This window comes from Psammomys obesus, unplaced genomic scaffold (genome assembly GCF_907164565.1).
Source record: "Psammomys obesus unplaced genomic scaffold, mPsaObe1.curated_primary_1811, whole genome shotgun sequence".
Classification (NCBI taxonomy): Eukaryota; Metazoa; Chordata; class Mammalia; order Rodentia; family Muridae; genus Psammomys; species Psammomys obesus.
This window is the reverse complement of record NW_026590715.1, coordinates 3245460-3271124: the sequence shown is the minus strand read 5'-3', so window position 1 is coordinate 3271124 and position 25665 is coordinate 3245460. Positions and strand designations below refer to the sequence as shown.

Genomic DNA, 25665 nt, shown 5'->3' with positions numbered 1-25665 from the left:
CAAATGACATCTGCTTCCAAATGTAACTGCCATGGCTGGGGAGAATGTGTCTCCCTTGTTGCCATGGAGGTTCTGCACTTAACTGTTGCTACTCACAGAACTGCTGGGGGTTCACTTAATGGTTGACAGAATCTATCTTATTCGTAAAAAATAAAGAGAAGGGAGCTGCACTGGCTACTGCTAACATCCTCTTAGCAAGGCTAATGCTCCCTGCGCATCCTACAGTGAGCTTCAGATGGTTTCTTCAGAGCTGTCAAGGATCAGGGACTGAAGGTATGTTTCAACAACGGACAAATCTTGTTCTTGCTGTTTGAAAACGGAGATTTAGAGAATCATTATTGCATCTCTGCCAACAGGAATCCAGCCTGGGACACACAGTGTTACAGACACACGACTTACGGTTTTCATGATAACTCTGTCCTTAGCCTTGGAGATTTCCCTTTCCACTTCACTTTGGTGACTGCCAATAAAAGTTTTGCGATGATCACACAAGTCCTTGGCTTTCTGAAACAAAAACCTCTACCTGAGCCAGAAGAAGCTCCAACTTGACTCCTCACCTCACTTAATTTTAAAAGCACCGGCTTTGCATATCTAAATGATGCTTGTAATGAATTAAAAAATAATAACAGTGGTGACTTGATGTGCACCTATATGGCCACTCCACAAGGAAGTTCAGGTGCCGTAACTGAAGGTAGAATTGTTGTGTGATCAGAACAGCTAAGGCACTTATCTCAGAAAATGGGTGGATGAGCAGTTAAAGGCCATAAGGAGCAGACATGGAAACACAGGCGCAGACTCCCACAAGAGCTTTCCTGGGGGAAGGGGCCATTCATTCACTGTGTCCACTAGAATGTTATTTTCACAGAGAAGACACAGTACGCAATTGCATGACTTTTCAAGCTAAGAAAAGCTGGAGTGAGGACTCAATCTCCTCTGATCTCTCAAAGAACACTGCAGTGGTGGATCCAGAGGAGAAAGAAGTGGGTCACTTCTGTCCAGAAATTGCAAAATGCATGCTTGTCCGGACTCTTACCTATTCCTAAGGCCCAGAGGAGCTTAGGGACAGGTGGCATGCATGCTGGCTGAAAAGAGGTATGGAAGGGGACCTTGCTGGGCCCTTGGCTGAAGAGGACAGAAATGGTGACTTGCAGTGGTGAAAACACAAGATTTCCTTAGTGAAGTCCAGGCACAGGGAGCTCTCTGGCGAAGAGCAGAAGCAAAGCAGCATGGACAGGGGACAGGAGCCACTTCAGGGGAAGCTGGTGCACTGGGAGGAGGGAAGACACACAGAAGCAGCCAGTGAATTTCTGGGGGCGGGGCAGGGTGTTTGCAGAGGACACAGAGGAAGCAGGGAGAATTAAGAAGGAAAGCCACTGGAAAATACTGAAGAGTTTGAAGAGGCCCTGTTTCAGGACAACAACCCCTCAAAGCTTAGGACTAACAAAGGAGAAAGGTTGAGTGAAGGAGCAGAGGGAGATCAAGAGAGTGAGAGAGGCAGAAGAGCACAGGACAGAAAGGCCGGGACCACCTGGGAGGCCAGAGATGCCCAGTCAAAAGGATCTCTCTGTGGTGCTGCTCACACAGTGCACTCACAGGTAGAAGCAAGCCTTTCTGGTGGGCTCCCAAGCAGTACTCAGCTGCACTGGGGCTACACTTTCTTAGACTCTTCCTAAAGGACTGAATGTGTGTGTAGGGGGCTCTCAAGGTCTGTGTGTGCCGGTGTGTGCTTAAAGGTGTTTGTGTATGTGTGCCCATGTGTAGAGGCCGGAGATCATAAAAATCTGAAAGTAATTTCCTCCATGTGTACATGTTTGCATATATGTTCAATCTTAGGTGTGAGCGTGCCTTCCAGGACTGCTCACCATATTACTTTTTGAGGCAGGGTCTTCATTATGCCCGGGGCTTGCCAATTTAACTCCACTGGTATTCCTACAACCACGAGGGATCCCTGTGTCTCTACCCTCAGGGCTCTGGGATTATAAGCACATGTTGCCATGTCTGGGTTACACATGCATTCTAGGGATATTCACTAGGTTATTAAGTGGGGTATACTCATGCTTGCTCAGCCAAACAAACCTAGCTTCTCACTAGTATCCTGAAAAAAAAAAGTTTGCTGGGACACACAGAACACTTTTGTCAAGGTGTCTAAATCAGATTTGAAGAGAGACATTCCATAGTATATTTTAACAAGAACATCAAAAAGAATTGCCATTGAAGGGTTGCTTGGACTCCTGGATATATAGATGGGCGCCGAGGTAACTTAGGATATGGAGCTACAGCCAGGGTGCAATTGCCAGCAGGCAGCTCTCGATCCATGCAAAGATGGTTAATCCTCTACCAGCTTTTTGATTCCCCACATCTCCTCAGTAGCTGTTGAAATACATGACCAACAATACCAAGAATAATGCTAACACCAGAAGACTCACAAGAAAGAAAATAAAAGCTACCCTCTCCTACTACTTATTTCATCCACCGTTCCAAATGAAAGGAACCAAAGAAAACCAGAACATGATCCCCAGATGTCTTTATTCACTTGAATATCAAAGTTTCACCAGAGGTCAATAATTCATCACTATGATGATGATTTGCTTTCTAAGCAAATTTCCAGCCGGCAGCTCTATGCTAGAACACTCTCTCCAAAAGATCATCAGTTTCCCAGCATAAACAAACCCTAGCATCCTGTGCTAGGAAAATATTCCCAAGAGAATGTGATCACTAATTTCAAAGTTAATTACTTTTCCCCAAAATTGAGAAAAGGGTAATCTGTCTTCTGCTCTTACGGACACATGGTGTGAAATAAGGGTGTGTTTTGTTAATAAGTGCAATCTACCTGACCTTCCAAAATGTATCACACATATCTTTAGCATTCTCAAGCTTGACTTCATGATCTGCTATAACTTCCTCTAAAATTTTCATTTGCTGCTGAATTATAAGCTGAAATAGAGGAAATCAATGGCAAAGTGTCAGTAAAAACTGAACATCTAACCCAGTTGCTTACAGGTATCGTTTCCCGTGATGTTTCATGTTCTGCCAGTCATGATCAAATCTGAAGACAACGTGACCTTCAATACCAAAAGCAACATAACACTATCTAACTGATCACAGAGTAAGATAATCTGTCAAACCCGTGCAACACTCCCATGAAATAGTTACTCATTCAAAATTAACATGGGATCCAACTAATCCATGAATTCCCACCTCGCCAAAATTAAGTATAAAATATTCCTTTGTGGCCCAGTTCTCACTAAGTGTTTTTTTTTTTTTTTTTTTTGTCAAATTCAACAAGCACGTAGATTAGCTTCCAAGGAAACCCTTCTTTCCAAAAAAGTCCTGACCTAAGCCTTCCTCATCAATCAGTCATTCGCACACTGTGACACTCCATCAACTACATTATCAACCAAACAAGAATGACAGGGAAGACCGCAACCATATACCGGCTCCTGCTGTCCAGTATTCCATAGCAACATGTAACAAAGTGAAAAATCCAACACACAAGTCTAGAAGGTAGGGGATTCTCCACCGGTCTGCTTTCCCTCCTGGGAAACGGAGGCACAAAGGTAAACTCTTTTCCTGAGTTAGCAAAACTGGCAAGTAACTGGACCGTGACCGATTGGCATGCCAGAAGCCATGCTTTGAACCACTAGACTGGACAAGGCCTCCATTTCCCCCAGTACTCCAGCCTCTGCTTTGCCACCTTTGGAAGTCAGAATCTCCAGGAGGGCAGCTCCACCCTCTACCAAGAAGAGTGAGGCCCCAAAGACAACACTGTTCAGAGTCTAGTAGTACCTGTTTCCCAAACCTCTTTCTCCTCTCCACGTTAAGGTCCAGTCAGTCATCTTCACTCATCCACCGTGGTGTGAAGCCTTTCCCTCTTCTCCTCTGGGCCTGGGCTGGTCTGAACTCCAACCACTGAAAGATAAGTTTCCACCTGCTCTGCCACAGCCACACTGTCCTCTCCCATGCTGCATCCCTGATCACTGTGTCAGAAGGCTAGGTTGGGCCTCCTGCTCCTTGGTGTCCTCACATCATGGATCATGAAGGGCTCCCTCTCATGATGCAATCCCATACCTTCTCCTGCACTTTCCAGGCAGTGCCTGCTCAGCCTCCGACTCCACCCCCATGCTGGCTCCTAACCCATCACTGACCTTGTCACCTCTCCACAGAAAAAGAAGCAAGCCAGGGAGACAGACAGTATGGCCAGTCTCTCCTCAACACATCCACCACCCTCCTTGTCTCCCTAAGCTCACATCCTGTCCCATCCCTCCCCATATGCTGCACTGAAGTCCTGCCACTTTGGAAACTGGAGCAGAGCATCCATTCCAAGGGAAAGCAACACTCACAGCGAGTTTTTCTTCTTGCTCCCTTGCTTTCTCCACCAACTCCTGCCACTGCTGGTACAGGGGCCAAAACATCTGAGAGTAGACTGAGTGACGGGCCTTCCTGTAAACACAGTACCAATTACTGAGCATGCTCATCGAGGGTGAGGATAAGGCAACAAAACACCCTCATCTTTTTGAAACAAGAGCTAGGAGCAAGACGGGGGTGGAAGGAAGATGCATTAAACTGACTCATGAGAAGCAGACATGTGACTCTCACTCCAGAAGGATTTTGTCTTAAGCTGCTACAGAAGACAACACTCCTTCTGTCTCCTCTCTTGAACACAGAGGATGCTCTGATGCATAAGGTTCTATAGATTGCATTTCTGGCTTGAAATTAGACTCTTCTCTCCTTTCCCTTATGGAGTAACCTATAGAGTCCGACAGCCTAAGTCCTGGTTCTGAAGGTAAACTTCCCTTGTAGGGGAAGTACATTAAGATCAGAGACTCATACTCCAACCTAGGACTATTCGTGGAGATAACCTAGAACCACTTCACAGATGTAGCCCATGGCAGTTCAGTGTCCAAGTGAGTTACCTAGTAATGGGAAGAGGGACTGCCTCTGACATAATCTGATTGGCCTGCTCTTTGATCACCTCCCCCTGAGGGGGGTGCAGCCTTACCAGGCCACAGAAGAGGACAATGCAGCCACTTTTGACAGAACTGATAGACTAAGATCAGAAAGGAGAAGAGAACCTCCCCTATCAGTGGACTTGGAGAGGGGCACGCATGCAGAAAAGGGAGGGAGGGTGGGATCAGGAGGGGAGGAGGGAGGGGCTTATGGGGGGATACAAAGTGAATAAAGTGTAATTAATAAAAAATAAAAAAAAGTTAAAAAAAAAGGTTGCACACAACCCTTTCCCCACATGGGCATGACTTACAAAAGAGAGCTTCAGGGGTATCTCCTGATAGGTAAAGTTTTGCAGACCACAGAGGACTGGCTTGCCTTACAGGAAGCTAGATGCACTGTTATGTGAGAGGGGAGAAACTGTTCTCTTGCCAGTCTTGCAGCTGACACATCTCAGTTCCATACAAGGGGGCCGTGTCACACCGGTCATGAATAGGACCAGACCATGAGGAAAAAACATGCAGTGCTTCATAGATCTCCTTGGCTGTTCCACTCTGTGCATGACCACGGTGGCAGGCAGGAGGTACTTGGGAAGGAAGAGTAAAGGCTGTAAATGTCTCCTTTACAGAAGGTCACAATTTTACCTTGACTCCTGCTGGGTTTTGAAAATACTCTGCAGGTTTTCATATAGGGATCTGAAAGAGGCATTTATATCCTTCTCAAACTGCTTCCTCTCTACCATGAGGATCTGGGTAATGTCACCTATAAGAGAAAGGAAATGGTATACCTTAAATCCAAGATCCAGAGGAAGAAGTGCTTTTTCATCCAGGACACATTATCTTACATGACACAACTCGAGATCTGCTATCCATTTTGCTCTTTGTTGTTGTATATACATTTTTAATTTGGACAGGGTCTTGTGTAGCCCAGGCTGGTCACAAACTTAACAGGTAAGTGAGGCCAACCTAAAGTCCCTAATTCTCCCGCCTCCACTTCCTAAGTGCTAGGAATACAGGGGTGGGGCATCCTGCTTGACTGATGACCACCACCAACAAAGAATTTTCCGAATACTTCAAAACCCAAGTGGTTCCTCTGCATCAGAAGGAGCAATGCTGTCAGACATCATTGCTTGTACAGAATGACTGTGCACACAGGCAAAGAACCGATGATGCCTCACTACTAATGCTGTCTTAGGCACACCTAAACATGTGACTCAGAACTGAATGAAAACTGCCACAGTTTGAGGCATGAGGCATGCTGACCTGGTTACAAGCTAGTGTGGCACGCATGCATTATGTTTGCATGCTATCACACTTTTCTTCCTGGACCACAGTGTGCTGCTTTCAACATTCCTTATAGGCTGAAAAATGTGCACAGAATAAAGGTTGTTTTCCCTGCCCTCTTTTGGCAGGGGTTCCTGGGGAAGAGCAACTCTGGAAATCCAGAAAAATGACTTAATTCAGAACTTGAAAAACAGCTGTTGAAATGCGAAGACTTGTGCAGTAAGTTAAAAAGCAGAGATTTATCTGCTGGTCCATCATCCCTAGTAGCAATTACTCCAGCAATGCAGGAAGCAGGAAGCTCTCTCCCCTCCACCCAAGTAACAGCTACAAGTTCTCCCTGCTCACAGCAGCTACTTCAAAGTTATGTGAAAGGTAGCCCCTGGAGGCCAAAAGACACTTTTACCCTTCCAAAACATCTTGTGGGTGACAGAACTGTTGCAGAGTCCTGTTGGCCTCAGTGACCACATTTTCACCATGCGCAGGTTGTAGAGTTGGAATGAAAGCCCTGGGTCTACCATGATCTGCTCATACATACCTCTGAAGTCTTGCATGCTCTTCTCAACAGGCTCCCTGTTAAAAAAAAAAATTGCACACAGAACTCTTAACTGAGGACAAACACCCTAAGTTTGCTTTGAAGGAAAGGGGAGGCATGCTGCTGTGCAGAGACTAGAACTCACATGGGGCAAATTTGGATTTCCCCCTCTTTGGGTCACTGCTTTTATTCCTGTGTTCACACTGTCAGAGTGAGCCAATGAGTTCAGGTCAGATGTGTAAGGGCACATGGCTAAGGGCTACTTACTGGAGCATGGGTGACTGAAAGTCAGCTGTACCCCCAGGAGCCCCAGCCCATCCTGGGTATTGGGCAACTCATGAAAACCGCATTCCAGGTATATTCCCTGCCCATTGCAGGCAGCTCCATGGAAGTAGGTCCTCTCCTCAAGCAGTAGCTTTGTGTCGTGTTGTGGCAGGTGGGGGTTTTATACTGAATGTTTACTGGAATCCATTCACTGTATGCAAGCATCGTGTTTCATAAAGCTGTACTCATCCATGTGTCCCGCCCTCCAGCCATACTCACTCTCATCCTTCCTCAATACCCTCCCGACATCTGTCCTATGTCACCCAGGCAGTGTCTCTTCAAATTTCATACCATGGGACTATGTTCAACCTCCAGAGTCTGCCTCTAACCAATGCACCCCCAGACCTTCCCCTCAAATGGGTATTGCCTGCCTCTCCCAGTCTCCCCTTATTTCCAGTCCTATCATTTTATGGCCCTCTATATAACCTAGGATTCTCAAGTGAGAGAAGGCGGGAGACAGGAGTCTCTTTGATGCTGGCTTACTTTGCTTAACAGCACACTCTCCTCTTGGATCCATTTCCCAGGGAAAGGGCAAATTTTTCTTTGTATACCTGCATATGACTTCACTGAAACTACCTCACTCAACAGGCCAACATTCCTCTAAGACATCACCTGGCCTCTTGCACATTTGATCCCAAGGAACAGCTGCCCAGCTCGCTGGTGTAAACTGCTGGATTTTCTGCTGCATTGAGAAGAAAGGAAAAACCTTTGCAAATGAAATGTGCTGCTCTCTTCACCCCTCATGAGAAACAGCTTCACTCTAGAGTTGGGTAAGCCCATGCCCAGTAAAGGTTTTAGAGCAGTCTTCCAGGAACTCATGCCCCTACCGCTAGCCCCTAGACACAGGTGAGACTCAGCTCGATCCAAGCCTATTGACATCGGGGTACATGAATTTGTACAAGCCTCAAAAAGGAAATTCCCTGTGACCCATGGGCTTCTTGAGAGACACACGTTGGCCAGAACCAACAGCTCTGTGAGCCTCCCATCTGTGCCATGGGTTAAGAATGTCTAGTGGGGACTGAAACACAGAACATGTGTATTAGAGGCAGTGTCAGACTACAGCCCTGTTCCTTCCCTCACCCCGACCCCGATGGCCCAGAACTCCACATGCCAAGAGGTAGTAGACTGTCACCTCCATTGGGACCAGCCCTATATGCCCCATATCAGTTGTTACCAGAGGCGACTGCATCTGTCCTTCGGCGCTTGGCACTTCTCTCTATGGCCTTCCTATCCTTGGATGACATGGCTGGGGCCTTCCCGGGCCAGGCAGGACTCCTGAAATGTTGACATGCACAGATTATAAAGACACTGAGAAGAACTTCATGACTGCAATGGAAACAGGGACTAGGACTCCACCACCTGTGGCCATGTGCCCTGGCATTTGTGCTGGCTCAAAGAGGAGGCAGGAAGGTAATATTAATAGCCCGCCAGGTCCAATCACATTCTGTCCCATCCCTCTGGCTGAATGCAGAGCTCTCCACAACCCAGTAGCCCTCAATCTCAGCCCTTCCTCCTGATTCGTTGTCCCCAGGATGGGACAAGCTTGGCCTAGCCCCAAACCAAGTGACCCAACATTGGTGTCTAGTCACAAACACCAACACACTGATGGCCAATGAGATCACTGGAGCCATGTCTGGGTATTTAATGTTTAAGCCCTGCTGCACAATCAGGTGATATCCTTACCCACTTTCAGTCCGGATGCCTCACAAGCAACTCAGAGACCCACCGGTGCAGGAGAGACCCAAAGAATACACCGGAGCCAAATACAGAGATTCCCTAATGCACTCACCCCAAATGATAAGCAGCCTGTAGAGGGCTGTTACAATAGGGTGAAAAAAGGTGTGTGCATGTGTGAGACTGGGCAATCCTTGTTTCTTGCTGTGGCCCAGCTGGAAATTGTGCATGTGTGACTTGGGGCTTGGGGTCGCACATGCATCAACAGGAAACCCCTGTGTTAAAGCCTTGCAAGGGACCTGATAAACCCACACCCCCCTTTCAGATAGGCTCACCTGTGGATGTGTGGTCTGAAAGAACATGTGTAGTACCCTGAGACCTCAGAAAGGGCCATGTGGAAGGTCCTGACTACATCCCCAGGCAACATGCGCTGCCTGGTCCACTCCTCTCACACCCTGCATCCCTCACAAAATGTTCCTAGACTGTCCTTCTGGGGCGTAGGTCACTCCAGGTGGACTTCAGGTTCTAAACATCACCTCAGGAAACCACCCTGTGTCGTAATACCTGTTCACTCACCTAGAGGAACACACCTCCCCCTTGTTGCCCAGAATCCTGCTTCCCAATGAGAAAGTGGTCACGGCTTAATTGTGCCTCCCTTTGGAAAAGATTCTGCCTCTGTGGAAAAGCAAGGACACATGATACGAGCGCCTATCTCTCCTTTTCCTTGGTAGGGCCACCTGCAATCAAGCATGTGTGAATGGGAAATTGTGCTCTTCAGGCCTGGAAGGACCTGAAACACCTACATACCCGTATTAAGTAGGTCCAATTGTGGAAGTGCAGACCTGGATGAATGTGTCCTGTGCCCAAGGACTTCAGCAAGGACCTTGTGGCAGATCCCTAGTCCTGCAAGCATACATGCTGTCCTGCCCGCTCTGCTCACTCCCTGCATTGTATCAAAGCTTTCCCACACTGCCCTTGCTGGCCTCCTCCACTCCACTGTGGAATTCAGGCTTCACACCTCCATCTCAGGGACTATCCTGGGTCTCAATACCTAGTCATTCACCTACATGAACATACATAGCTCAACACAATCCCTGAGACCTTTTTTCTCCTCCAGGGTGGTGTCAGGTTTTCCTTACTTCAGGAAAGTATTCTACATGTCTGCTGTGTGTGAGCCTGGACAACAATAGTGTTCCATCTTTCTCACACACACACACCCCACCAGGCCCCAAACCCTCTAAAGCCTGTATGCTTGTCTTGGAGCTTTCAGTTGTGCATGTGTAAACTGGGAACTCTGCTAGGATAGGCCGAAAGTGCCCCAGACCACTCTGCTTCCTGTTTTCAATACCCCCACATGTGGAAGTATGGATTTATGCAGAATCTTGGAAGTACTCAAAGGGTACTGAGAGATCCTTGTGAAAGGTCCCTAAGCTCTGCAGGAGTACACATGCTCTCCTGCCCACTCCTTTATAGTCCCTAGAAACTTCACATATCTTTCCCAGGCAGCCCTTCTCAGGTTTGTCCACTCCAGGGTGGAAGGGAGGCCCATGATGTCACCTCGTGGGCACTAATACCTAGTCACTCATCTATAATGAAATGCTTCAGGACGATCACCAAGACCCTCCTTTTGCAGGACTACTCCTCACATGCAGAAGCTAAAGATGCTGGCCTCTGAAGAATAGCAAGTGCCCATGCAAGAGATTAGCTGAAGGTGCTCCTATGTGACCCCCACCCAGAAATCACAGGAGTATAACTTGGGGCTTGAAGATGTGAGTGCTTGACTGGTGTCTGTGGTTGTGCAAGTACACTGGGCCCCACTAAGGCCCTTCTGTCTAAGCATCACTCATGGCTGCTTCTCTGGGAGACCCAGGTGTCCAGTGACCACTGCAAAAGTACACAAGCGTCAGAGACAGGAGTCTCCTAGTCTCCTATGCATGGTATAGTCTTGTACCAGCCTTTTTAGAACTGCAGTGCTCAGGGCCCCCTTTCTGATTGCTTTCAGGTGCTTGTCCAATCTGAAGGGTAAGTGAGACTCCTGTCTATCACAGTATCATTCAGCTTGGGCTCTGACACTTCCTGGTCCTACTGTCCTCTGCCAAGGGCTGTGGATCTATGTGCACCATGCTTCACCACCAGTCATCCGTGCACGCATGGAGCATGGGTGCTCACAACATGTGGTCCATGATATCTGGCCTTAGGAAATGCAAGAAACATACAATGACAGCAGTTAAATCCAGCCCCCACTCTACTACTTAAGGAAATTAAGAATTACTGTTCATAATTCCATGCCCTCTGCCCAAAGTTTGGCTATGAGTCTCAGCCTCTGCTTTGATACCTCAATCGGAGATAGAAAAACCTGGAGGAGACAGCGCAGGGGCTGTCTCTGGCATGAACTAAGTGGCAGGCTCTCTGATCACCTTCCCTTGGAGGATGCAGTCTTGTCAAGCCACAGAGAAAGGCAATGCAGCCAGTCCTGTTAAAACCTAATAGGCTAGGGTCAGATAGAAGGGGAGGAGGACTTCCCCTATCAGTGGACTAGGGGAAGGGCATAGGAGAAGAAGAGGGAGGGAGGGTGGGAGAGAGGGAGGGATTGGGAGGAGATGAAGGAGGAGGCCACAGCTGGAATACAAAGTTAATAAATTGTAATAACTAATTATTTTTTAATTAAAAAAAAACTACTGTTCATCACAGGAAGAATCCCAAGGCCCTGTTATTTCAGGAATTTTCAATGCCCTATCTACTGTGGGGAGGAAATGCTACATCAGCCCATCATACAGTCACTCCACCCCTAGGTCTATGGGCCACTCCCCTGAATAGAGGCATTTGAGCAAATATTGGTATGAAAAAGCTCACAGCAGTCCCAGGCATAGTGGAAAGATCCTGAATTAGCCCCTCATGATGAAATTTCCTGGTTACAGTTGCATTTGCGAAGAATATTCACAGACTGAAGAGGTGAGATCACTAGAGACATGCAAAGCACACAGGTAGGTGCCTGCAGCCAACGTGAATGAGTGTGTCAGCTGACCTTGTGAGTGTGCCCTGGGAGCCTGTGTGCTCATTCATGGGACAGGAGAGGTTCTCACTACCACTGTTTGAAGTGAAGCCCCAAGGACCCAGCCCTGTCTCTTTGTCCTTAGGTGACAAGGCTTTGTTGCCAGCTTTATTGTTTCAGGCCCTGAAAGCATAGTTCGCCAACACATGTAAATGGATGCCTCCTCTCTGTTTGGCTAGGATTGTCACTTGTGCTCTTGACAGGATGACTGTGTTTGTGTGACAGCTCCTTACCCCTAGATATTTGTGGCTTTTGTTGTCTTAGAGAGAACTTGGAAGGCATTTAAGGATGAGGTAAATGGGGGTGCATGGGGCTGGGGTTGGGGCTTAGGAGTGGGAGGCGGGTGCTGACCAGCAGTTCCCTTGGAGGATTGTTAATGCCAAGTGGTGATACTCTCTGGGCCTAGATACCTGACGCAGGAAGTAAGAAAGGTCTCTGAAAGACAGCTGCCTCTGTACTGGCCACTAATCACACTTAGGCAGATTGAGGTTAAAAAAAAAAATCGGGGCAATATGAACACCAGAGGAATGGGCAGACTTTGTCCCCTCAACAGGCACTAGATTGTGTCTGTGTCTGAGACTTTACAGTGCTCAGGGATGGGTTAGGCACCAGCTGGGCATTACAGGGTGTGCAGCTGCATTTTCCCTGTAACTCATCTGCCCATCTGGATCCCTCTGTGTGTCTCTGCTCCTGGGTGTGAGCAATATACACTGTACTCTTCTTGCATCTTCTCATTAGACTGCCCCCCACACATGTGTCTGTCTTTTCACAGGCAGAGAAGCCATTGTTCCCATCTGGAGAAAACTTGACTAGACTTCACACACAGAGACTGTGTGCTAGGTCTTGATAAAAGGCCTTTAGACCAAAGGCTAAAGCACGTGCTGAGACAGCGATTTCAGGATTCCACCTACCACCCTTCTCCTTGGGCCTCTGGAGAAGATACTGCTGTTTTCAGTGTAAAGGTACCTATCACATAAATTTCATCAAATGGTTGGTTGAAAGTAGTGGCCTGGAGGCAGAGGATGCCTGAAATGGTGGAGGCAGGTGACAATACAGATAACATTTATTCAGGCTGTAGGAAGGTCAAGGCCTTTTATATGCCCTGGAACAACAGGCATACACAGATGGAATACACACTGGAGGTTGGGGGTAGAGTGTGGCCTGATATGAGTACACACATATCTCTTTATGACTGGGTTACAGATGCTGCATGGATACCTTGGCTTGTGGGATTGAACACACACTTGGTCTTCCCAGGTATGTTTTCTAACTGAAGTATGTAGGTCTGAGAATGTCTTGCCTGAGGGAAGCTGAAGTGTGTGCTGGCCTGCAAGGGGTAGAAGGTGTGCAATCTATAAGTGTAGTTCGCACATCTGTGGCTTTTAAGGGTGCCCTCTGAGGCACGGTGCCTGGATGATGGGGTCATGTTTGGGCCTGATGGTGTTCATTCAGCCTTGTTAGAGGACATGTTCAAGGAAAGTCCTACAGAAGGCAGCTTAAAGTAATTGTCAGGCTTATGTTTTCCTCTGTGACACTTCTGTGACAAGGCTCAGGATTGCAAGGGGGCCAGATCAAAGGAAGCCAGCCAGCCCTGCAAAATGAGACAGCCTCATTGGAGGAAAGGTTCTGCTAGTGATCCCTAAATTGAGCTCCATACCTCCATCATACATATTTAGTATTGCATCATCCAGTAGGTATGGCCTGAGACACACCTGGTCTCCTTTACTTATTGTGAGATCAGATTTGTAGTCAGTAAGGGTTAGATGGGAACGCAACAACAAAGACACTACACATTTGCATAGTAAGTAGGAGGGCTAGAGCATACTACCAGCTGTTTATGGATACAGAGAATGGGAAAGGAAGAACTGAGGGACTGAGGAGAATGTCACTTGCACCCCATAGTTCTGTAAGGTTAGGAATTCCTAGGATAAGGTCTGAGGTCCCCATGCTTGGTGTGCCCACACTCACAGAGGGGACGTGGGGCAACGGGGATTCCCAAGAAGAGCTGTGTCACAGGAGCCCTGAGTCCACAGTGCTCTGCCTCACTGTGCCTAGTGGTGCCTGGGTAATAGCAGGAATCAAAATTGCATCCTGGTGTAAAGAGTGAGCATAGGTGGCATATGTGCCCTTTGTGGTTCTTCTTTGTGTTGTAGTCCTTCTCGTCAAGCACAGAGAGCCTCTTTTGAGGATCAGACAAATGTGGTTTCCCTCAGACATGTGTGACATGCACACTGCTGATAGGAAACTTGCTGGATCAAAGCAGAAGCAGTCAGGAACAGAGTAGCCACCATCCTAAACACACACGAGAGAGAGAGAGAGATATTGGAAAAGAAAGGTATGAGATTCCACTGAGAAGCCCAAGGAGAAGGGACTATGTTGAGTGGCACAGTATGGAGGAATATAAATGGGAGAGCTATGCTACCGATGATATTGGATACTACTAGACATAGGGATGGGTAAGCGACCACCCATGTCATCAAGTAGCTGCTTTAATTTCCCAACTGTCTAAGACTTTATGGATTAAAATTAGGGCACAGAGGTTGTAGGCAGGAGAATTAAGTGGTCTGGGATCTGTTAGAGGAACAGTGCCCATCACAGGAAGATATGGGTGTACTACAGTCTTGACATTGCAGCAGGAGGGTAAACAGTTTCAACAGAGACACTTGTCATTCTGACAACTTATCACCCTGTTGCTCACCATCTGACATCCTTGGGTCTGCTAATTAGTAAACATTTCTCCATAGTGAAGAATTGCCTTCTCTTTGGTGCTCTCCCCAAGTGTGCCCTGTTGACACTTGATTCCATGGTGAAGTCCACGATGGAGATGGCAAGAAACAGATCTGAGCCAAAAGATTGGTGGTGGGCTGATGGAGTAGCCAGAAACTATGATAGCATTCTTGCTTGCCATGTTATGCCAATCACTGTGAAGAGTTCCCCACGTCCTCACTGCTCAACCTGGAATCATACAAGTATGGAAGGCTCGTGTACTAAGTTGTCCACAGGCTTCCAGGGATTGGCAGAGTAGGACTAGCTCCCTAGAAAAGAAAACAATGAGGCTTCCCAGGGATTCCCAAGGTACTGACTGGGTGGGTAAGAAAATGCACAGCCCTTGTAAAGATAACCACCTCTCTGGGAGGAAGTTCCACACCCCAGCCTCTGGGTGGAGAACAATATTGTTACAACTGTGTCTTGTATCTGCTCTGGAACCTTTGCATATCTTTTCCCACATCTGTAGAACAGACTTTGTGAGCTCCTTTCATTTCTCTTGCCTCACCTCACCAATTTAAAGCTTCTGTTCCCGATAAAGCCTATTTAATTCCTAATGCAGCTCTGCTTCCTTCTCCCACCCTCCAGGATACTCCCACATAACCCTGAGGGAAATCAGTTGGAGCTTCTCTACCAGATTCTGGAAGGGAGCCAGCACCACAGGCGGGAGAGCCTGGTCAGAGACAACTGGCAGACAGTCACAGTGCCCACCACAACCAAGGCCATCAGGTCACCCTGTCGTGATCAGCACAGCCCCAGAGTCCTCTCACCATGGACTCCGCAGAGTATGTGCTCTGTGGTTGGAAGGGTCAGCTGTGGCCTGCAAGAGTGTTGTCCAGACCTAAGACCTCTGCCCATAGTAAAAGGAGAGGGGCCCCTTTCCTGGAGGTGCAAATCCTGCCTGTGGGTGAGAAGATAAGAGTGAGGAGCACCAAGGTAAGGCCCCTAACCAAGTCTGAAATTATGACCATCGCCTCCACGGCAGGGAAGGAGTCACAGGGCAGTAGCTTTCCAGGGCAGACCAGGGCATACAGGAGAGCCCTCAAGGTGGCACTGGATATCCTGGGGGAGGAAGCCTCTTTGTTTCAAGGAGGAAGGGCAGATGACCAAAGAACCAGCACAATGGCTCTTCTAAAGGTTCCGAAAAAGCAGGTTAGCTCCAGCCCACGCCAGTGCCTGCGCCTCCAAGGGCACAACCAGAAAGACCAAGGGCTCTCCCAGAGGGGTCCTGTGAAGCAAGACTGCCACCCAGGTCCTGTGTTGCCGGTGGGCTCACAGAAAGTGCCCTTAGTGTAAGGGGGAAAAGCCCAGGCACACACTGCTTTTGGGCCCCCACACTTTGAGATGCAAGGGAATGTGCTAAGAGGCATCAAAGAGGGGTCAAGATACTCAGCAACTGCAGGAAATGCTGGTCATAATTTAGGGATGAGAAAACTGAGCACATCTAAGCTCAGGCCTTTGAGTGTCCCAACCTCCCGGGAGGGTGCCCAGGCTAAGAATGAGCAGCAGGCTGCCTCTAGGCCACCAAGGCGCCTCTCAACCTTGCCCAAAGCCCTCAAGCAACAAACAGGGTGTGCTGGCCTAGAGATCTGGGCTACTGGAGTCCAAGGGAAGACCACCCTCCCAAAGAACAAGGAAGACCCCTGCTTGGGAACCCTGAGGCCAGCTGCAAACAGGGCAACAACAGTTTGCATGCCTCCAATCCCAAGGCTGCGAAGATCCCTCCGCTTTGCTAGCAGGAAAAGGAAGATCCACGTGACATGTCCACAGTGCAGGTTCCCAGGAGTGCAACCTCAGGTGCACTCAAAGGTGACTAACACCAGGTTCAAGAGGTGGGGGACTGGGATTCAGGAAGGAGGCCAAGCCACCTAGGTGGTTTCTGCCCAGCTGCCAAATACTATTGAACAAGGAATGCTGGTCTGGTTCAAATTTCAGGACCTTCCTTTCTGGCCAGCAGTGGTCAAGAGTGTCAGCCAAAAAGACAAGATGGCGAGTGTGCTGTTGATTGAAGGCAACATGCAGTTTGAGCACAGGGGTGTCCGTGTCCCTCTCCACAAGTTGAAGCATCTGGACTGTGGGGAGAAAATATCACTCATGAAGAGAGCCAGCAGAATGTACAGACAGGGCATCAGCTGGTGCTTCTCCATGATCAACCACTACAGAGAGGGACTGGCCTGTGGCTCCTTCCTGGGCTCCTTCATGGACTACTACACTGCCCAAGCCAGTTATCCATTAAGGAGAGCCATCCAGAAGGGGGACCTACACATTGATTTCCCCAAGGTGAGCTATGCTGATCTGGAAGACTGGGAGGAGGAGACAGCCCTGGGTGGGAAGAGGCCCCACAAGAAACTCCTACCTGACCGAATGAGGGCTGCTTGGGACAGAGCCAACCAGAAGCTCGTGGACTTCATAGTGAAGAGAAAGGGGGCCGACCAACACCTGTGGGACATTGTGAAGGGCAGAAAACAGTCCAGGTGGCTGGACAACCTTTGGAAGTCAAAGAAGGAAGTCTTCTGCATTGAGACCTACCTGGAGGATGAGGACCAGTTGCATCTTGTGGCCAGGCATTTGCAAGAAATATCCAAGGAAGCAGATGAGGCCCTGCTCTCGCTAACAAGAGGAGACAAAGTGCAGTTTACCATGGAGGTGCTTTTCCCAGAAGCAATCATCTGTTCCATCGCTGCCCTGGATGAGCTCAGCTACAAGGAGGCAGAAGAGAAGTACCTACGTGGCCCACCCGTGCACTACAGTGAGAAAGAGCTCTTTGACAAGACCATCTTAAAGTCTGCCTGTTAGAGGTCAGCAGCCAGGATTCAGGCTTCCAGGGACCCTCCTGCGCCCACTCCTTAGAAGGGAGCTCCTCCTTTCAGCCATCACCCCTGCAACTCCAAGACAGAAAACAGAGGAAGCACCTCCAAAGAGGAACATCTAGGAGACTGTGGGGTGTGCTATGGGCTCTGTATGGACAGCTCCTCACTGAGGGTTTCTTTCCCCACATTGAAATAAATGTTTACTTTCCTGTTCGGCAGTGCAGTGCAGTGCAGTGCAGTGCAGTGCAGTGCAGTGCAGTGTAGATGGGGTCTACAGAGAGACAGATCCTGTTAGCTTCAGGCCAGGCTTAGCCCTCTTTGGCCTGTGCCCCGGTGCACACAAGTCCCATGGAACCTCACTAACCTTGTGTGGAATATTAGCTAGCTAGGCATTGCCTCTCACTCTCTGCAGGGACCCCACACATCTAGACAGTAGGCCAGGTTCCTGATGACACCCTGCCTCCCCCATACTTCCTGTCCTCTCCTCTTTAGGGTGCTATGGATGGGGCCAGCTTGGCTTCCACTGTTTTCTCCATTACCTCCTTCTTCACCCACTCACATTGAAGGAGAGGAACAGATCTGTTTTGAGGCTGTTCTTTGAATCCAGAGATAGGAAATGAATGTGACCCTGGAGATAGTCTGATTTCAAAGAACAGTATATTGTATTTTACAACTTCTCTCTCTCTTTCTCTCTCTCCCTTCCTCTTCCTCTTTCCCCCTTCCTCCCTCTCCTCCTTTTCCTTCTCTCCTTCCCTCTCTCCCTTCCTCCCCTACTTTCTTTGTCTCTGAATGTGTGCAGAAGTGTGTGGATATCATAGGTGAAAATCTGGTGTCTTCTTTAGTTATTCTTCTCTCTACTCTTTGAGACAGGATCTCTGACTGAACATGTTGCTCACTGATTGTGCTAGAAGGGGTAGCCAGGCTCTATCGATCCTCCTGTCTCTGTCACCCCAGTGCGCAGATTAAATATGCCTGTCCATATACCTTTCTTTTAAGAGTACTATGTCATGAACTCAGGTTTTCACCCCATGAAGGAAGCACTTTACATTCTCAGCCATCGTCCACTCCCCCAGAGACTACATACTCTTAATGAGAAAACTCTGCCATTCCCATAGGCTGGTATGCTGATTGTCTACAGCAGCAGACACTACTATCTCAGCTTTTCTCACATTTCTGAGATCACAGACTTCTGGTGTTAGCCCAAAAGGGAGGGGGGCCTTTCATTCCTGGGGTCACTGACACCTAGGTTGTACTTATGAAAAGCAGGCTTGCCATACCTCCCAGATGGTCCTGTTTCTCTGTCTTGGATCACAGTCTTTGATGTGTTTTGTAGATAGGCCACTGAATCAGTGCCTCTGTGGACACTGAAATACAACCTTATAATCAGCTGAGTCCACTGTCCACTTCCACTTGTTCTCTGCCAAATCCCTGTAAATATCAATGTCTCTGGATTCATGACACCTGTTCAACTTCCTGTTTTGCTGGAGAATGGTGAACATTAGGCCTTGATGCTAATTACTGCCTTTCCTTTCTGTACTCAGTGGGCTCTTACCTGTGCAAAAGACCAAGCATGGTGCAGGTGCTTGTATTCTCAGTAGTGGGACTTTAGAGACAAGAACACTGGGGCTTGCTGACCAGCCAGTATAGCTGTGCTGCATTGGCAAGCATCTGGTTCTGTGAGAGACCATGTCCAAAAAAAAAAAAAAAAAAAACCCAAAAAAAAAAAAAAACAAAAAAAAAAAAAAAAAAAAAAAAAAAAAAAAAACAAAAAACACAACTAATGTAAAGGCTTTTCCAAGAGAAGTCCAAGTCTAAGCTCTTTGTGTTCTACATACTCAAGCAGTGCAGTTCTCAGAGGCTGCATGTCAGACATAGTCTCACCTGCATAGTCAGCCTCTACTAGGACTTTAACTGCCACTGCCCCTTGTGCATTATGTTCCGACAACAAAACCCTCTGTCCTCACCTTCTACCGTTCATGGGCATTTGTGCCCCGCAGCACCATTTCCCGTCCCTGCTTCATTCTCTTCCAGAGCTAGACTCCCAAGGTAGGGGACTCGTCATTCCTTGGAGTCACTGACACCTGGTGTGTACTGATGAGACACAACCCTGCTGTACCTCCCAGAAGCTCCTGTTCTCTTCCTCTTTTGATCTGTGTACATGAGTTTTCTTGAGGCTGTGTTGTTGTCTCTGTGGCCTCTGAAGTGCTGGTCTGATCATTTCACAGGTCAATTCTTCCACTGTTTGATCCCTATTCCCTGTGTAATTCCATATATCTTTGGCCTCCTCTCTATTTATTGTATGAGTGTATACTGCACATTAGTGCTTTCTGCTAATTGCTGGGTGTCCTTTTTTTCCTATACACTGGGGTCTTACACAGCATACTTTGTTTCTTTATGTATGGAAGTCATAAGTTAGTTGTAGATTCAGGAGACCTGAAGAGCTGAAAAATATATGTGGTGCCTTTTGGTGCCTGTCTGTGTGTGCATCTCTCTCTCTCTCTCTCTCTCTCTCTCTCTTTCTCCTATGTGTGTGTGTGTGTGTGTGTGTTATTGTCTCTTACAACCCTCAACCCAGAATAAAGAATTACTCTCTATCCTAAAGCAGTGTGATCCTACAAGTTTGGAAACTTGTTTACTTTCTGAGACAAGAGTCTTTTTTGAAGAAATATGCCAGGAAAATCACACCCCAACCAAGAGAGAAGTCAAGCTATTCATTCTATGAGCATGGCAGGTCAAAGAGGAAAATTCAGTAGGTAGAAATTCTTACACAGGATATTAACTGCAGTAACTGCCTGCATGGGAACAGGTAGTTTTGGCCCTGGAGGCTGAGTAAGGGAGGGATTTAATGCCTTAGGACAATTGAGAAAGTTGAATTGTAACTTTGGTAGGGATTTGAAATTCTTTTTTCTTTTTTTTTTTTTCTAAAACACTCGGTTTCAGGCTGTGAATAATCATAATAAGAAGCATAGGGTAAGGAGAAAAGAATCACAGATGACAAATGGCAGACCAAGTGTGAAATCAAGACAAATTGACCTTCTTTGGGCGTACACAATGAGAATGCCTTCAGCTTTCTCATTGTAGAAACTTTCCTCTGAAAACAGCCAAAGACATGAGTCTATAATGGGGCTGGGCATGAGGAAGGGGCAAAAGAGTTTCACAGAAGATGAACCAGGAGTGGGAAGATGAAACTGTAGGAGGAAATGCCAAGCACATATTGATGTATGAGGTAGTAATCCTCTTGTTGGGATGTTCAGTTGTAATGGCTGAAATATTGCTTGGGCTATAGGACACAGATGATCTCTCTCACACTGCTACTGGGACAGAGGGTTTCCCCACTCACAGCTGATAATGGATTAATGGATGCCTCCTTATGTCAGTGACAGATACAGCCCAAGTTTCACCAAGGTCACTTTTGATGTACATCTCAGAGCCTTCTTCATGGCAAGAAGTTCAGGTAAGAAGTTCATGGCAAGAAGGCAGGTAGAATGCTGATGTAGTGCCTAGAACAGCCCAGCATGACATAATAACCTAAAGAGAGTCCCAAAAGATAAGCTATGGCAGTATTGGTGAGCTGGGTGCCAGGGAGAAAACCTTGACCAGTAAGCCTTGATGGCAAAGGGCAAGTGGCCAAAGAGTATAGTGTCTAAAGAAAGAATAAAGGGGTCAAGAATGTATACCTAGAGGTGTGATCTTTTGTGAACTTACTTGACCCCTCACTGGCAGAGATGTTGTGCATGCAGTCCTGGATTCTTGGTGATTGGAGAGAGTTGGGGTGATAAAACTGGCAGGACCCTGAAACTCTATTTTGAGTAAGGGTAGCACAACTCTGTAGGAATATCTAGCTTAGCCAACAGAAGATATGGGGGGGGGGTTTGCTGATGGAAGACCAACTAACTGATGATGAAACACAGAGAGAAACTTCTGGGATTTAGGCCACCTATTCTACTATGAGAGTAATGTCCCAGAGCCTGGAAAGCTGTTGACACAGGAGGCAGACAAAAGTAAGGTGTTCACCAATGCCAACACAATGCTTTCTGCATAAATTTAGGCAGAGTTCCCAGAAATCCTAAACTCTTTTATGACACAGGAAGAAGCCTCAGAGCCCCTGCTCCTTGGCCTTGATCAGGAGAAAGAGGTGGGGGGGGTACCACAGTTTTCTAGTGCCCTTCTGTGGGGACCCTGAGAACTCTGGGTCCCTATGCCAGAGGCACAGTTATATAAATGGGGGAGGGGTCAGCATCAGGTGACATCAGCATGGCTGGCCCAGTAACGTCACTAGAGAGCCCAAGTCACCCAAAGGCTAAGAAAGAGCCTTATTTTATCACCCTCCTGAACCTATGACCTGCCTGGCCCTCTCCTGGAGGATATAGATGGTCTGTGTTCCAGTGTCACTACACTTTCTCCTGAAGTCTGTGCTGCAAAAAGCAGTGTTAAGCCTGAACTGATCTATATGAGTGCTCTACTGTAAGGTTAGAGAGATCTCAAAAAACCTGGAGAGAAAATCTGGAGAGCAGACATGAAATCCTTGCTGTAGGACTGAAGGTGGAAAAAAATCCTGCTCATAGGAGGTACCAAATCCCAGGAGGGTAGGTACTACTGGCCCTGACAACCCCAACCCGCAGGCCTGCCTGGGTAGAACTACAGGCAGCTCCAGGGCTGGAGAGGGTCTGTGAGTGAGGCATGGGCATGGGATGCAAAAGCTTCCTCTAATTCAGAGGTTCTCAACCTTCCTATCAGCATGAACCAGTAACACACTTCCTCCTGTTTAACTTCAGCCATAAAATTATTTTAGTTGTTACTTCATATCTGGAATTTCGCTACTATTATGGGTCATAATGTAAATATCTGTGTTTTCCGATGGTTTTAGGTGACCCCTGGGGAGAAGCCATTTGATTCCCAAAGAGGTTGCAACCCACAGGTTTAGAAGCTCTGCTCTAGGGATATACTTTGCAGGAAGAGCAGAGGTGGGGGCAAGGGTCAACTGGATATTAACCTTTCCTCTTCCTGTTTTTGTTCACAGGCTGTGGAGACCTAGGCTGGTCTCTCAAAGCTAGTCTTAGCCTCAGCTCCTGTTCCAACCTGACCTGCTTCTGGGGAAACTATTTCCTACCCCTAGGCCTAAGCCCTGCCTAGGCCAAAATTTCAGTTTGTGGTGGTAGAAGTGTTACAGGACTGATGCTGGTGAATGGGTGTCAGTGCTTGTAGGGCCTGCTTATCCTGAGCATCTGGAGGACTACAGTGAAGCTGAATTCCAAGAATCCCCTGAGACTGCCCTATGTCCCAGGGGCCACTTTACTGTGCTGGGCAAAGTGTTTCATGAGGAAGATAATGCCACTGCAGCCCTTCTGATTTTTACTGGGAAGTCAACTATGCTTTAGTCCCAAGGAAAATTCTGGGGAAAGGGATAGGATGGCAGGAAGGTTGGAACATAGTCTTGTGCCCCGTTTCTCCTGCTATCCAGAGAGGGGCCTCTTGTCCATGTTTTCTATTTCTTCGACCAACAGGGACAGATGGTGGGCACTATACCTGGAGCCCTGGGTCTGGAGCTGAACAGAATGGGCAGGCTTCAGTCAGGCAGGCAGGCAATCCAGCGCAGGGTGGAGACTGTGAGGTACCAGTGCTTGAGTCTGTTTTCTGGGAAGGTCCATCAGCCCCTGAGGGCATGAATACTCTGGAGCCTGGTTAGACCATACTACATGTTTCAGATGTGGCAAAGTGTCCCTGAAAGGGAGAAGAGGAAACAATTGCTGGAGGGAATTTTGGGGACTTGTACATGGGCTGTTAGCAAAGAATCTAGCAAGAACTGCACAGGACTGCCTAAAGGCCCTGACCCAGATGTTTGGAGACAATGATACTCAGGCCACCATCGAAATGAAGTGTCTGACTGTTCAACAGCAGTCAGGTGAGCAGCTCTCTGCCTTCCTGTTGAGTCTGAAATTTCTGCTGTAGAAAGCCATCCAGAGAAACTCCACTATGATGTCAGTCCAGGGTGGGTGATCACCAGTGCCATCCTTTCTGAACCTCCAGCTGAAGCTCTGAGGAGACTGAAAACGGACAGGAGGTCTCTAACTTTCCTTGAGTTGTTGGGACTCATGCAGGAGTTTGAGGCATTGGAGGCAACTCTAGTCAGGATGAAGAAGTTGGTGATCTGGCTTCTGCCCAGGCTGGTTACAAAGCTGTAATGGAAGTTTTGGTTTCTTTAAAAACTCAGTTATGTTATGTAAACATGTTTTTGTTTTAATCCCAAGTGTGGGATTTTAGTTTGGGCTATAGTTTGTTTAAAGATGATAATTGCTTCCTGCAGGGTGTGGTCTTTGCCATCTGGTAAGGGCCTGCCTCATACAACATGCAGAGGAGCATGGTCTAAAACTTTGAGGAATATAAATAGGAGAGCCCAAAAAGAGAAGGGGTGGCAATCTGGAGAGACCAGAGACAGACAGTATGGCAGCTTGGAGGAGACACAGAAAGAGAAATGTTTCAGTGCAGTAGCTTGGAGGAGACTGCTGGCTTAGTTTGTTAATTTTTTGTTTTGTTTTGTTTGATAACCATAAAAGAACCCATTGACCCTAAATAACCAGGAGAAGTAAAGAGGTCTGTGACCCCTCTCCCCACTAACCTTCTCTCTCTAACCTAAGGGTAAAAGATGGGTGGAAGGGAGGTAGAGGCATAAACAGCACAAATAAAATAAAGTTTAAAAATAAATGTCAACACAGAGCCAATGCTAAGGCAGAAGATGAGAGTATGGGAAAGGTTAAAGATAGGGTGGAGGAGTAGGCAGAGGATGAGGTCGAGGAGACAGAAGACTGTAACCCAGAATAAACTCTTATAGACATAGGCCAGGCAGGACTCAATGAGCCTCCTGGGGTTCCCTTCCCAGCCCAGAAGGACAGTGTTCCTAGAGAGTGGCCAGGAGGGCCTGGTTGGTTACCAGGCAGCCTTGCTTAAGCAGGAGAATAAGAGGCAGAGGATCCCATCCTACACCAGCTTAGCTGTATTACTGAAGAATCAGCCTTTGAGTAGAAAAGGAAGGCTGCAGATATCTGCTGCATGCCCTGGCCTAGGAGACATTAGGGAGGAAGAATCTATTACAAGGGTCTTAACTGCCTGGCTCTTCTACCCAATCAGCATCCCCTAGGCAGGCTTATAGCATGGCCTTTGGAATCTCATCCTTATCTGACTCACAGTGACTCAGCTATTCACTGAGTACACACTCTCATACTATCTCTCCTGTCCATCATACCCTAGGCAAAGTATGTCAGTCCCAGATAGGTGGAAGCCCTGACCCACCCAGCTAGCCACCAACATGGCCCAGCTTGTGCTGTGAACTTCCATGCCAGCTAATGCCCTGATTGCTCAGTTTCTACCTAATATTGTGTATTCCTGGTCAGCTTTTTTTATATACCTGTAGACCAGCCACTTCCTACTTGTTCACCTGAATATGTAGGTGTTCTTACCTGAGAAGGCCCTCCAAGCTAAGACCTTGAAACCGCCAAATAGGATGGATGAATGACTTCAACCTGAAGTGGGCAATAAGACCTGGACTAATGGTGGGTGAAGGTCTGAGGACCAATAGTTAATGAGTCAGTTATGTGCTCAAGTGAGGCTAAGGGCAGCAAGCAATGCCTATTGCCTCCATATTCCTGACTTCAGGTATATCAGTTAGGAAAGTGTTCCCACAAAACTTGAATGCTATTTTTTGACTAAAATATAAAGGGGAAATCTGTGGAACCACAAAAGGCATTAAAAAGGAGGCGTTAGGCTGCCTGGTTTCACAATATATTATATAGTGATCAAACGAGCATAAGGCCTAGACATGGCAGTGTATGCCTTTAATGTCATTATTGGGAGACAGAGGCAGTATGTTCTATACAGTGAGTACCAGGACAGCCAAGGCCACACAGATAAACCCTGTCACAAACAAACAACAACAATAACAAAAACCAAATAGTATGGCATTGGCATCAAGGTGGGTACCAATGAGATGGGAAAGAGAACAGAAACAAATTCACACACCGATATACAACTTATTTTCAGAGAAACGTGATCCAAAATGACACAATAGGAGAAATTATGGTCGTTTTAGGAAATATCACTCAGGAAACTACACATCTATGTGCAGAAGAAAGAAATTTGTCTCTGGCATTGTTCTTGGAGCTTTTTTTTTTTTTTTTTTTTTTTTTAGTTATCACATCAAAACTACACACAGCAAAAGTATAAAAGAGTCCCTCAAGATAAAAATATTATACACATCAAAAGAAAATAGTCAACCAAACAAAATTA

The 25665-nt window shown here is 47.3% G+C and overlaps 2 protein-coding genes across 2 annotated transcripts; one reads left to right on the top strand and one right to left on the bottom strand.

Annotated features, from left to right (window-relative positions):
• Positions 1-204: 204 nt before the first annotated feature.
• On the bottom strand, positions 205-8327 carry LOC129678081 (X-linked lymphocyte-regulated protein 5C-like). The gene is made up of 8 exons (XM_055608762.1): positions 8258-8327; positions 7696-7789; positions 6763-6797; positions 5589-5706; positions 4341-4440; positions 2836-2934; positions 400-504; positions 205-306 (listed from the first exon to the last, which is right to left on the bottom strand). Exons 1-8 carry the CDS (start codon positions 8325-8327, stop codon positions 232-234), a joined length of 696 nt encoding a protein of 231 aa, XP_055464737.1. The 3' UTR covers positions 205-231.
• A 7019-nt stretch (positions 8328-15346) lies between these two features.
• Positions 15347-17425, top strand: LOC129678063 (PWWP domain-containing DNA repair factor 4-like). The gene is given in 1 exon segment (XM_055608738.1): positions 15347-17425. A coding segment is annotated over 1 exon segment (2079 nt).
• Positions 17426-25665: the final 8240 nt, after the last annotated feature.